Here is a 13,558-nt window from a genome sequence, read left to right as displayed (position 1 = left end):
ATTCAGTTCACATCATAAATGAAACATCTTAATTTAATATTAGTCTTTTACCAAACACATTTCTTCTCCCCTTAATTATCATAAGTGTCACTGTTACATAGCATGAGCCATACATGTTATAAGAAGCAGCAGATCCCACTCTCTCTGTACCTAAAAGGTGATATGAACAATATATGCACAGCTTGACTACAAACACAACCTTGTCCACAGCAGAACATACAAACTAATTAAGTCTGTGCTATTATACAAATACTGGTAACAGCTTAAAGGAGGACTGACGATCTCACACTATATTAAAAGTGACAGTGTTATTAATTCAGATGAGAAGTCAGGAGTTATTGAACTCACCTGTTGAACACAACACCGCAGCACCTTCCTAAAATAACCGTTGTCCCCGCTCTCATCCGGATCCTTGCGTACATCTGTCCCACTGTGAAGCATCACTGAGACCTCACCTCAAAAAGAATAATAAAAAAAACACATTTTGAAAAAATGACCCAACTCTTCAGGGATCCTGCTCTATCTGATCATCCAATCACAGGTAAGGGTGTTGAAGCTGAAGATCTCCCCCGTGGATGACGAGAAGTGTTTTGTTAGGACCCTTGCACAGTCATCATTCCTTCCTGAAATTTAGCAAATTCAATAATTATGAAACATTAAGGAAAACAATGACGTAAAAGTGTAAAAGCGATTTAAGGGGGGGGAGTAAAAAAAAAAAAGTATTAAGGTTTGTGTTGAGTACGTGTCACAGCAAGCCATCATCCATTCACACCGATTGGCAATGATGCAACAAACCATTGGTGGCTGACGGAAAATCGTCAGTAAACAACTGATGCAACAGTCCATAAAATCGCTTCTGATTCAATTCGGTGTAATGATGAGTAACATGTTACACAAGGTCGACAAGTATCACGGTGTGATGTTTGTCAGTGGGTTTGAATTTGACTGCATTACACTTCAACATCAACCAGTTACTGGTATATGTGTCACCTGCGATTTATGAACTTTTAAGCATCAGTAGCAGCAACGAACAGATCAGGATTAATGTTACAGTACAATTGGGATGCGAGTGTTTGAGCAGCTTAACGTTGCCACCGGTTGAAACTCGACCCGTTTGTTTACATGTGTCTGTCAACCTGTTTGTCTCGGTGTCAGGTTCCTGTGAAGGAGAAGAGCGTCGCACAGCATCAGTATCTGCATTCCAGAAAAAGAAAGGTATTACAAAGTATTCACAGTCTTGTTCAGCTGTTGTTTAATGAGACTTTGATCAAACTCGTCCTGTGTTACTCCAGGTCCACGCGATCCCAGATGGATGGATGGATGTTGCAGATCATGGGAGGAAACTGGCATGTTTGTCAAGGGTCTTGATTTGAAGACAGTCATGTGCAAACATTGGCTAAAGTTATAGCGTCACCTGCTCCCATTGCTGCATTTTCCACCAGATGGATCAGACCAACCTCACATTTGGTGAGAACAGCCTTCTGACCTTGATGATGTTGTGGTGTGAAAATTGTAGGATGTCATCGAACGGTGTTGCTGGGGCCAAATGGCAAATTTGGATGTCCTGCCTCAGCTAAAGATGTCATCCAGTTTGGGCCAAATTACACTGTAGTGGCTCGTTGTGACCGTCTTGCTGTCCTGGTTCCTCCGAGGGTCTTTCTGTACGGAGTTTCCATGTTCTCCCTGTGTGCACATGGGTTTTCCCCTGGTACTCCAGGTTTCCTCCCACTGTGCAAAAACATGCAGCGATTAATTATTAATTGGACACCAGTCAATTCAAAAAACATCTCCTGGATGCACGGGGATGTGCACAGTGATGTATCCGGGGGTCATCAGGTTGGTCAGGCCCCAACTCGGAACCCACGGATCAGCCCTCTTCAACCAAAGCCACCTAATGGTTTTCTCTGCAGCTTCACTTGCAGATCGAATGGTCCTCTTCTTCCCTACACTCCTCCACCAGTTTGTGATATTTAGCACGTTTCCTCCCATTGGCTTCCTCGATACGCTCTGCCCGGGGGAATGTCAGTTCCAGCGTGATCAGCTGTTTTGAGGCCTCAGAGGTGATTATGTCTGGCCGGAGTGATGTTGTAGCAGCGTGCTGTGGGAACTTCAGCCACTTTCCCAGGTCAGCCTGCAGCTGCCGGTCGGCGGCTGTGTGGAAGAGGCCTGTTTACTTTTACCCATTCTCTGGGTTTCTCTCCAGCTTTAATGAAGGCGACTGCCTTCTTTGGGGTGTGGTGTTGTTTGCTAAGCCCTCAGCAACTGACTCAAGCACCTGGTCATGGTGTCACCGATAGCGACCATCTGCAAGAGCCTTAGGGCAGCTGCTGAGGAGATGTTCTAATGAGCCTCTTCCAGAGCAAAGTGGCCAGGAAGGGGACTCTCTTCCCCCCCCCAGACATGGAAGTTTGCTGGGCTTTGCAGGGCATCATAGGCCGCTTGCACTAGGAACCAGAGACCTGCGCTGCAATGTGCTCTCCCAATTTTGTCCATGCTCCCTGCTACCAGAGGCCTACCACCCTGCTCACTCGCTCTTCCTCCACCCCTGCTCAGAAGTCTCCCAGGAGAAGATATCTGTCCTCGGGCTGGGACTTGGTGAACGGGGTCTTTGGAAAGTAGCCAAAACCCGCCAAGTACCAAACTCTTTGGTGGACTTCTAAATGACAAAAGATCTGTCTTTAACTCTTCTCCACTGCAGACCCTTGTTTATCTTCTCATCAGGTTGAGATGTTTTGAGAGGGGTAGTGAGGTCTTTTAGAGTGTAGAGCGCTACAAGCTGCATCATTAAGTAGGTGGTAGTGGGTGGCACAGTGGCCCAAACCAAAGCATAAACCGACTTTGCAGCTTGCAAATGAATGTTCATCCTGTGAATATCCAGGCTGCACCATTACTAGTGAAACCAGGATTTCATTTTTACATGTCTCCTTTATCTCGGATTACGATCATTTTATGTCCCAATATAATACATTTCTTACATGTAGCACCTTTTTATAAAGCTACAGACTATAAAAAGACAAAATTGGCTGTATTTATTTATTTTTTTACTCTAGGAAGAGTTTCACTCTCACAGAATGTAGTTTGAGCAGCAAGAAACGTACAATCATAAGTGGGGAAACATACATCAACAGTATATAACTATGTTATGTGCGGACATCCCAGCGGAAACATACAGATCCATTATAAAGCTACAATGCTTTTTTTCTCTCTACCACCACCCACTGGAGTAAATATTTCACATGTAAACTTGTGGATGATGAAATTATTTTTTTTCTACTTTAGTCTAAAGTAAAAGGTTTCCAGGCTTAACCTGGTAAAAAGTCACACTTAGAGGGACAAACTGGGGTTTTTACATATGTGCTAACATTTAACATCCTCGTTTCAAACACAAATCACTTCAAAATAAAAATATTTTATAGATAAAAAAAAAGAATCCATGCAAAGAATCCTCTGTAAAGACACTAGATGTACAACTAGATGTTATTTTTTTGTTATTATTTGTTTTTCTTTTGTTTCCCCGACATATCAGAACCTCTCCCACACATTTCCGACTCATTCGCGGTCGACATTGTCCTCCTCAGCTCTCTCCTACGTGCAAACTTCTCTCATCTTCCTGCCATCTTCTCCTGTAAGATTTTAACATAATGTTAAAAAAAATACACAGAGAGATCATTCTCAGCTATTCCTTTCTGTGCTTGAATTTAAATACCCCAAACCCCAAAAAGTGAATATCAGGAAAACATTAATAACATTCATTAAAAGGAAGAGAATACTGAATGACTGGAGTTAGAAAGTACCTCATAGTGACTGCAGTCATGTACCGAACTTAAATCATTTTAAACAAAACTATAACTGATCAGGTCACGGCATGTTGATGCAGCTCATGTTTACATTTTAAATTGTAGGAAGAATTATAATTTCATCAAAAAACATTTCTCTATCACCCTGTTCCTTTGTGGAACTCACAAAGTTAAAGTTAAGTATTTGATGCTGCCTGTGTGGTGAAGCAGCAGAAGAAAATCAATGTCTGTGGGGCATGAGTGTGGGTGATTTTGCAGATGCTGCAAAAACAAAAGGAGTGAGGGGATTTCAGTTTTTTGTTTTGATAGTGTTGCAGTCTTTTCAGCATGGTGTGTGTGCATGGAGTGGGAAGGCATCAAGTAAAAAGCCTTTCGACTCTTGGGTCAAGTCTTTTCGGGAGTGTTCACGTCTAGGTAGTGCATTGTTTTGTTCAGGGTTTAGCAGTGGTGACATGTTGCAGTCACGGGTTATGGCGTTTCATGGCTGAAGGTGCGTCACTGCCATGAGAGGTCAGTTGGGTAAAGAGGAAGACTCAACCTCAGTTTTAGGAGCGTTGGCTCCACACCAGTGTGGATATGTCACCGTTAGGACATTACGACCGCCATATTAGGCTGTGGAGTGTAATTGGTTCAGATGAAGGTAGAGTCCATGGTGCTGGTGTCCTGTGCACTGCGGGCTCGAGCCTCGAAAAGCTGTTTTATCAAAGCTGATTTCTCCTGTTCCAGCTGGGCGATGCGTTCGCTCTTCTCCGTCACCTCCTTTATGAATACAGAAGAAAATCGAGTAAGTATCGCACATGCTCCTGCAGGCTACTGGGATTTCTATCTATCAGGGGTTTGTTGTTGGTGTCTAACCTGAGTGAGGAGTCGGTTCTGGTCCTTCAGCCTATGCATGGCTTGTGGAGGAGCTGGAGGCTGGGAGCCCCCTGAGAGTGTTGCTGTCGGAGCACCACTGGGAGGAAATGACTGCTGAGAAAGAGGAACATGTAATACATGTAACACCAACAACCAGATATTTTTCATTGTATTGTTCGGGAGTCCTGTAAATGATATATGTAATAAAAACCAACTTTCTTTGACTCTTTCACAGGCAGTTGTTTTCCTTGAACATTATTTTGAGAATCATATTCTGCATTTTCCTTTTAGATTAAGGACATTTTAAAGCAACAAAAAAATACAGTTTTCCTCTCATAGACAGACATGTTTAGTGTGGTACATACAACTTTTGTTTTTCCCATAATTGATCAAACTATTGTACAATCCCCCCTATGAACTACTACACATATAAAACAATTATATGAAAGTTCCCACTTACCACCCCAGTGCAGGAAATAAGTTCATTAATGCTGTGGTTGACTTCTTGCAGTTTGGGAATGAGAACATTCATGCGACTCTGGTTGGTTTCTGTGAAGAACTCCTAACAGGAGAAAGCATTGAGACTAAATGAATCCAACATTGAAGTTTGAGGATGACAATGACACAAATAGCCAAAAGGAAAAGCAGTTAGAAGGTAGTATTTGGAAAGATCAAGCTCCCTTTAACCTGCCTCATGTTTAGTTTCTATACAACACACTACATTTCCCAGAACGCCTCTGTGAGAAACTGAAGTGAAGCCAACTAAAAAAAGGCTTAGACAGTCAATGAGAGGAAGCTGAATCCAAATCAATCAAATTCTTACTGTTGCCTCCACATCACATTTCTCATCATGGGTATTTTAAATCTAGACGACGAAACTTTTGTATCCGATAATAAAAAAAAAAAAAAACACATGAAAGCAGGTTGCACCTCCAACAGTTAATATTCTTAGCTGCGGCCGTTTCAGACCAGTCTTGAACTCACTGTGCAGTGGGAGCTCTGGCCGACCTGCCGCTGTTTCTCTGCGACATTGTGGATTTGGCCCTGGTACCAGTCTCTGGCCCGCTCCACCACCTCCAGGCCTGCCAGCAGCGTGTCCTTCTCCTGCTCCAGCTCTTTCATTTGCTTCAGCTGTGTGAGTTGAAAGTTAAAAAGGGTAGTAGGGGAATGAAAAGCGGAGACGGGAATGGAGTGAAATTGTGGGATGAGGAGGAGGAGAAGAAGAAGAAGAAACATTTCTATTAAGAACAGACAACACTGGATTCCACAGAGACCCGACACAATACATTTCCCCCTGCCGTTGCTGGGAGAGTGTTCAGATTTCTATTAAGAGTAAATCTAATCATTGATACTCTGCTGCTGCCAGCAGTCTGCATGGCAGACAGGCGCACATGTTTCCATGAGGGCATCTGCAGCAAACTCTTTTGTGCTGCTGGAGACAATGGTGCCGTACCAATTGTGCTGCACTCACTCCCATCATGAACAATGTTCAGAGGAGCAATCAGTCCAGCGTCATGGCAACAGCACAGCAACCTAAGAATGGGGTAAACAGCGGACCCACTTCAACTATGGCCACCCTAGTGTGTGTGTGCGAGTTGTGCTGACCATGCTGTCTATGTGACACACTGCCACAGTGCAGGCCTCATTGCTGGCATTCAGCCACCTGGTGTGTCATCCCTCTTTCCAACCATCACTCCATCCCTACATCCCACATGTAGCTCAGAGCATACCAGTGTTCATCGCTCATAGCCCAGGATACAAACTATCTAGATGACAACAACATTAAACCTAAATTTAACTCCAAAAACCCGATGAGAGAAAGAGAGAGAGAGAGCAAACAGATGGAGTGAGAGAAGGGGCTTTTAGAGAGGGGGGGGGGGGGGGGGGGGGTCAGGGGTCCATGTCTGGAATGAAGCATGACCCAATGTCAGGCTGCATAAATGTGCAGAGGTCCACAGGCAAGAAAACCCACTGTGTAAAAAAAAGAAGAGAAGAGAAAGTAAACAGAGAGAGGCAGAGGAGTTACAAATGGCTGAAAGGTTATGGAAAATTCTGAGCGTGTCTGTTTGCCTGCGCTCTGTTAGCTGAGCATGTGCAGCGACACATGGACAATAACATGACGCCCACAGCACAATCTGTTTAACAAGAAAAACTCACAAAGAACAACACAAGCCTTTCAAATGCATATATACAGAGCCCAGCAATACAACAGCAGGTGAGAGGCAACAAAGCAAATGCATGAAACTGCAGGACAGTTTTTAGGCTGCAGATGACAAATATTTTGGTTTTATTTTTTAGCATTGAAAATGTCAGGAAAGAATAAGAAATGCCGAGGTGATGTCTTGAAAATCTCAATTTAGGCCAAACTACAATAAAAAAAGAAGAGAAAGAAATGTAATTTAGCATTAGAATAAGAAGCAGTAAATTAAAACCAGAAAAAGGTTGGAATTCTTCACAAAACACAAAGCTCTCTTGCATGTAAGCAGCTTAAATGAATTAAATGTTTTTTATATGTTCCAGTTTTATGAAAAATACCCATTCAATCTGTATACTAATTAATAACAGGCTAACAAACAGTTCACACAGTATGCAGTTACTCAACTCACAGTAATAGAACACAAAAATGTAGCAAATTCCAACTCTTGTTTGACACATGAGCAAAACACTGTTCTTGATTAAGTTTTCTCAAATCAAATCTCATTCCAGCACAAGTCCACACCCTGCAACTCAACAATTAACACAAATGTGTCTCTTAACACAGACGGATTAACCCTGGATCATCACACACAGACAAATCCTGAAAGTCCCTCACTACAGCAGCGTCTCCAAGACCAAATGAGTCTTTCTCGACCTCTCTTCAACTTCTCCCCCTCTCGTCCTACTCACCCAGAGGAAGAAGTGCAGGGCCTTGCTGCTGTAAAGACTACTACTGAGTGGGATGAAGACAGTGGTGTAGGCTGCCCACACAGCTGTCCAGGCTGCTCCGGGCCGACCAAACGAGTCCTCTACTTCTACTCGGCCCTGGGGCCCGACCCGGCTCACTACCATCGGGGCAGCAGTGGGCCTAGTTGGCCTGGGCGGTGGGAGGGACAGAGGGAAGGGGGGGGGGGGAGGAGGACAGAGGCAGGGAGGGTGGGAGAAGGAGGGGAGTCGGTCAATGAGCCTGCTCTGACACAGAGGCCAAGGGGAGAAGAAAGACGGTGACGGCGACACAAGCGGGGAGAGAAGGAGGGAGAGGAGGCGAGCTGGAGAGAATGAGATATGGTGAGGCAGAGGAAGAGACGGGGAGTGAGAGGAGGCATGGGCTCAGGGCTAGAGGTGGGAGGGGCAGAGTGAGGGGGAAGTGAGGGGGAAGGAAGGGGTAATACAGGGATGGGAGGGACGTGAGGGGGCCAACTGAAAACAAATGGAGTAAAGCCTCCACTGAAAAGCATTTTCCCAGTTCTTTATTAACTATATACAGTATATTTCTGAATGTCCATTCCTTCGTGGTCTGCAATGTACCTAATATATTGTACAGAAAATCATCAAGTTCTGTCACCCCCAATGTTTTAGCACTGCAAATCAACACAACAAAAAATAAAAACTAAGCTAAAAGTTACTTGGTGGACTCAAGTCAAGTCACTCCTTTCCACAGAGTTACAGAATGTCTCAAACTAATGACTATTTTCATCAGTGATTAACTCGTCACACCAAGGAAAGGCACAGCACAATATCTCAGAGTCAAAGGTGACCTGTCCTGGGACACCTTGTCCAAGCAACAGTCCATAACTCAACGTTATTCAAATGATCATAAAGTTATCAAATCCAAAGAAGCAGATCAATTATTGATTATTAAGACCAAAGGGTAACCATTTTATTCAAGTAGATACATCTATTAAAAGTCTCAGCTCTACAAGTTGTAGTCCTGGGGTTTGATGTATTTTTTTTGTATTTTCTACTAAAGCTTAAATAGTGCAATATAAAATTATATAAATATTAATATTACTTTTATGCTGAGATGTGTGTGCGCGTCTACTTGTATTTGTTTTCCCGTAAGGACCATTTCTGGCATAAACACTGACCTTGTCAGGACCAGAAGTCCTCATGCAGCCCAAAACCAGTTCTTAATGAGACAGAACCTAATTTCTGAGGAACTGGTTAGTTCAAGGCTTAACTTTGAATTGTAGGTAGGTTAGGTTAAGGTAAGTTTAAGGCTTTGTTTGGGCCGTCTACGTGAATGAGTGTCAATGCTGTGTCCTCAGAAGAATAGCTGTGCAAACCTGTATGTGTGTATGCAGGATACCAACCATTCCATAATCCACTCCGTTGGATATGGTATGCCGCCTCTGCTCGTCCCGACTCCGCCCGTGTCTCCTGGATCCGCCGGTAAACCCAGTTGCAGATTCACTCTGAGATCTTGGTAAACCTGATTTTACAACACCTGCGGAGAAACAAACACACTTTAAATCGATTTCGACACAACACTGTCGTCTGGAATTACTCACTGCAATCCCTGCATGTTTGTTTAACGCCTGCTGAACATGACTGGAATAACAGTGTAGGGATTACAGACACAATCCTTCACGAAATTATGACAGTTTAACTTGTTCAAACATGCATCTTGGAACATATTACACGCCGGGCTACAGTTACAATTAGTATTGTATTTTTGCCAACTTTTTTGTTTGCTCCTTACTGTAAACACTATTTCTCTCCTTAGACAAAACAAAGACATTTGAGGGTGTCACAGTGAGGTTTGGAAAACACCATTACCACACACACATTTTTTACAATTGTCTGATGTTTAATGGACCCAACTAATCAATTAACTGTAAAAAGAAAAATAATAATAATTGAAATATCTATCATCACTAATTGCAGCCCTACTCCTGACCACTATAACAGTTATGAAGAAAACAATGTTTAAAAGACACTGTCAAAATTTTAAATTCATATTCACACATTTTGTGAATTTTTTTAAATCAACAAATGTAAAACAAATAGTACTGAACTCCAAATTCTAGAGACAGACGTTAAAGAAGACCAGAAACTCCAGGAAAATAAAATGTAAAGTTGAGCTGAAATGCATTTGTGTTAACACGGTTTGCCACAGGAGGGAGCTGTACTCTAGAAGACACATACTGAACTACAATGCAGTGATGACAGATGACATATACTGACATAGCTTTGTTAAACTTGCTCTGTGTGAGATACCCAGCGTTGAACCACAAAGTGGAAATAAAGACATATTGCCTATCTTGATCTTGTCGTGATCAGACAGAGACATAAGAAAATGCTTTTATTCCTGCTGGTCACAACGGGGGTGATTCTTTAAATTCATGTTAACATTTCCATCTCCTTTAGCAATATTATTACCTTTTACAAGCAGAAAATTGACATGAAAACCATGTGAAATGTTGAAAAGTTCAATAGTAATGGATCCTGTGGTGCGATTGTTGTGTCAGCGGTCGTGTCCAAGAATGAGCTGTGAAACCAAACTCTGACATAATTTCCCCTTATTCCAAAGAGGCGATACAGTCAAGTGCCCCAGTAAACTTCAACTCTTCTTAAATCTCTGCTCCTGTGTGTGGAGTTTGTACATTTATATGTGTCCCTTAGCTGTCCAAATTCAAAGTGAAAACTTGGCAACAAGAGTTAGAAAAGTGTGGTGATGTCCAGGGTGTTTGGGAGGTTTTGCTGCTTTGATTCGGTGAGCGGAGCTCTGGCCTTTCTGCTGTAATCTGGCCTAATCCAGCAGGGTTTGGCTGCATGTGAGAGATTACACCATGGAAACTGCTGGTCTGTTTGTCTGTCTCTTTGCACCACAAGTGTACAGACACATTAACATAACACCAAAATTTAACTGCTGAGAAGAGCATTACAAAACTATAGACATTAGTACATATCTGTGACATTAATGCATACTCCTACTACAACAAGAGAGTTTTTGCTTCCATTTAGCCATGAGATCTTTAGTGAGGTTGGCCACTGGTGCTACGTGATCAAATCTGACTCACAGACTCTGCGATTCATCCAAAATCTTTAAAGACGTCACAGTGTGCACAGTCATTTTAGGGGTTAATCGATTATTTTCATAAGCGATTAATCTGTCAATTATTTTCTCAATTAATCAAGCACTTGTTTGGTCAAAAAATGTCACAAAATGTGGGAAAATGTTGATTAGTGTTTCCCAAACCTCAGCATGATGATGTGCTTGAAGGTCTTGTTTTTTCATACCAAGATCAACTGGTTTTAATGATTTAAGGAGGTCACATGGAGAAAAGAAATCAGAAAAAACTCAGATACATGGATTATCAAAATAGTTGACGATTAATTTAGTAAGCGATTAATAATCAATTAATCGAATGCTTGTTGCAGCCCTTATACAGAAGCATTAATATTCCCTTAGGTCAAACCACACACTTCTTCAAACCAAATGGCACAGAAAAATATGAGAACTTTTCCTTTGGTCTTTCAACTCTGTATTTATCCATTTATTTCTCCATCTCTCTGACTGTGTGAAAACTCAACAGTGTCCTTAATGCAAGTGGCATGAGCAGTGAAAGCCCAGAGGGCTCAACAGGGAGCATTGCTCTTATAGCTCCAGACATAAAGATCATGTAAACTCAGAACAACTCTGTGTGTGTGTATGTGTGCGTATAGGTAATAAGTGAACACATGAACATGAATTACACCTGACCAGTGCCTGTTCCCCACTCAGTGCTCCGTGGCAGAGACAAATCTGCCCTTACCCCACAAGCCAGATCATCAAGGTGGATAAATCTCTGAAGGAATTTCTGACATGAACTCTGACCTGACCTGCTGTTAACAAGAGCAATTATTTATCTGGACACCCATGGAGCAGAGGGCCTGGAGCAGAGGGTCTGAAACAGGCCTGTTTGAGATAACATGACATGATAGTGATGCCTGAGCACATTGTTCTTTATTTGATTGTTCAATATTTTATGCCAATTCAAACCAAATCATAATCGTGCAAGTCTTCTACATGTCATTCAACCCAAGTGAACATGTTATGAACTAATAACGTGTAATATAATAATAAACTATAAAGAAATAATAAAACACAATGCAAACACTGTGCACCTGTGTGTGTACCACATGAATCACAGCATCCAAATTAATTATAATACAAGCCTGAGGAACATGGTGGACCAAATTCATAAGAATTCAACTCTCTCCAAATGTTTTCAACGACTCACACATGTAAATGAAATAATAGATGAGTATAGTATACCACATACAAAATGCATTATTATTCATATATCTTGCCATTGCCATTCTAAATATAGGTAATATTGTGTTACATGTTATGAACTACAGTCCCATTCCATTTAGATAAATGACCAACTGATTAGGGGTTATTGTCTCAAGAAAGGCATTGCTCAATTTTAGGTTTAAGGAGGAAAATAAAATGGAAATTGTCAATACTTTCGAAATGCAACACATATCGAAATCATAACAAAATCATCCTGTCCAAGCCCTTTAAACGTGTAGAAAATGTTTGTACCACCAGGGAATCTAAACTATTTAAAAATGTTTTTTTAAATACTTTTTGTCCCACTTACCTGGTGCTTGGTTCGGCGGTGACTCCAGAGCAAGCGACTCAGAGGACCTGACCCGTCCCTGCTGAGGCTGTGTCGGTTTAGTAGCATGGTTCTGGTCGGCCCTGAAACATCCTCCCTCCGGTAGTATGGGAATCCGCTCCAAACTCCGTCCGGACCTCTCAAAGCCCGCGTTGTTGTACCTCGCAGGTCCACATGCGGGGAACCCGGGCCCCTCCTCCGGCCTGACCCGGCTCTGGAGCGAAGACGCCCGGTTCTGCTGCTGCTGCTGGGTGTTGGAAACATTACTCGGACCCAAGGGACGGACCTTGATCTCAACCCGGGTCCCGCCACCACATGCGGAAAGTGGTGCGGGTTTCTGTTGCGGGTTCTCAGCAGCCTCTGCTTTGAAGTGGGAGTTGTTCTCCGGGTTGAGCATGGAGTACCGCAGGCCCGCAACAAACCGCTCAAAGGTGAGGCAGCCATGCGGCGGGGTGACCCTCCTGAGGCAGCCCAGCACCCCGCCGGGCAGGTCCCGGGTGTCTGCGCCCTGCCAGCGGCTCTCAATCTCCGAAATGTGCACAAAGCCTCGTCCAGCATCATCCAAAATGTCAAACAGTGTCCTCAGACTGTGGAGGAAAGCTTTGGGTAGGCCATGTGTTGAGTACTCCGTCCCCTTTGGCTGCATTTTGGCACTTCTAAAACTCTCCGTTTTGCCCAGAAAGGCTTCTTTTCTCGTCCCAGTTCTGCCGTAAATCGCCGACGTACCGTTCAGTTTGCACCCGCGGTCAGTCGCTATCAAAGCCATGGAGGAACCGAACCAATCACTCAAAACACTAGAACACAAGTAGGTTAACTTAATGTAAACGTAAATATGAGCGTGTACAGTAATAGTACGTGAATAAATAAGTGTTCCCCACAGTCCAGAGAGGAAAAACACATCTAAAAGCTTATTTTTAAAACGTCTAAGTTTCAAAGTTTCGGGAGTCTACCTTACACACACACATTCCTGCTCTCTCCTCTCGCTGCAGCTGCTGCATACTTTTCCACTTTTCCTTCTTTTGCGGAGGACCGCCCTTCAAACGGCTGTGCGCGAGTGTCCCGGTAGCAGCCATTGGCCGCGGTGTGCACGAGCTCAGCGCTGATTGGCGGAGAGCTGAGGTAGAGTCCAGTTTGAGTTGTGCTTTTGTTATGAGTGACGCTGCTCAGAGACGTTAATATTCATAAAGACTGGGCATTTTAATACACAGCACCACCTCCTCCCTTAATGAGAAAAAGCTGCATTAACTATCACCTTACAGGCTCCGCCCACTAACACACGCAATCCCTTTGTTTCACCTCAACTTTTTGACTGTGTGATGA

The 13,558-nt window shown here is 43.1% G+C and overlaps 1 protein-coding gene across 4 annotated transcripts; it reads right to left on the bottom strand.

Moving 5' to 3' along the window:
- Window positions 1-3,019: 3,019 nt before the first annotated feature.
- On the bottom strand, window positions 3,020-13,224 carry sapcd2 (suppressor APC domain containing 2). 4 transcript variants are annotated; one of them, XM_058617745.1, is made up of 6 exons: window positions 12,221-13,224; window positions 8,915-9,075; window positions 5,637-5,783; window positions 5,113-5,214; window positions 4,653-4,766; window positions 3,020-4,556 (listed from the first exon to the last, which is right to left on the bottom strand). In XM_058617745.1, the coding sequence occupies exons 1-6, from the start codon at window positions 13,002-13,004 to the stop codon at window positions 4,428-4,430; spliced, it is 1,437 nt and encodes a 478-aa protein (XP_058473728.1). In that variant the 5' UTR covers window positions 13,005-13,224; the 3' UTR covers window positions 3,020-4,427. The 4 variants fall into 4 exon arrangements, with proteins under 4 accessions (XP_058473728.1, XP_058473730.1, XP_058473731.1 ...); XM_058617747.1 differs by having other exon boundaries at window positions 4,653-4,763; XM_058617748.1 differs by having other exon boundaries at window positions 8,942-9,075; window positions 12,221-13,223.
- Window positions 13,225-13,558: the final 334 nt, after the last annotated feature.

Source organism: Solea solea, chromosome 19 (genome assembly GCF_958295425.1).
Source record: "Solea solea chromosome 19, fSolSol10.1, whole genome shotgun sequence".
NCBI lineage: Eukaryota > Metazoa > Chordata > Actinopteri > Pleuronectiformes > Soleidae > Solea > Solea solea.
The sequence above is the reverse complement of the archived record's forward strand: the minus strand, read 5'-3'. Positions and strand labels throughout refer to the sequence as shown.

Coding starts and splice junctions, on each gene's coding strand:
- sapcd2 (XM_058617745.1), bottom strand. CDS start 13,004: ATGGCTTTGATAGCGACTGACCGCGGGTGCAAACTGAACGGTACGTCG. Junction 5,215..5,636: donor GCCAGAGCTCCCACTGCACA/GTGAGTTCAAGA, acceptor TTCTCCTGTTAG/GAGTTCTTCACAGAAACCAA. Junction 4,767..5,112: donor TTATTTCCTGCACTGGGGTG/GTAAGTGGGAAC, acceptor CCTCTTTCTCAG/CAGTCATTTCCTCCCAGTGG.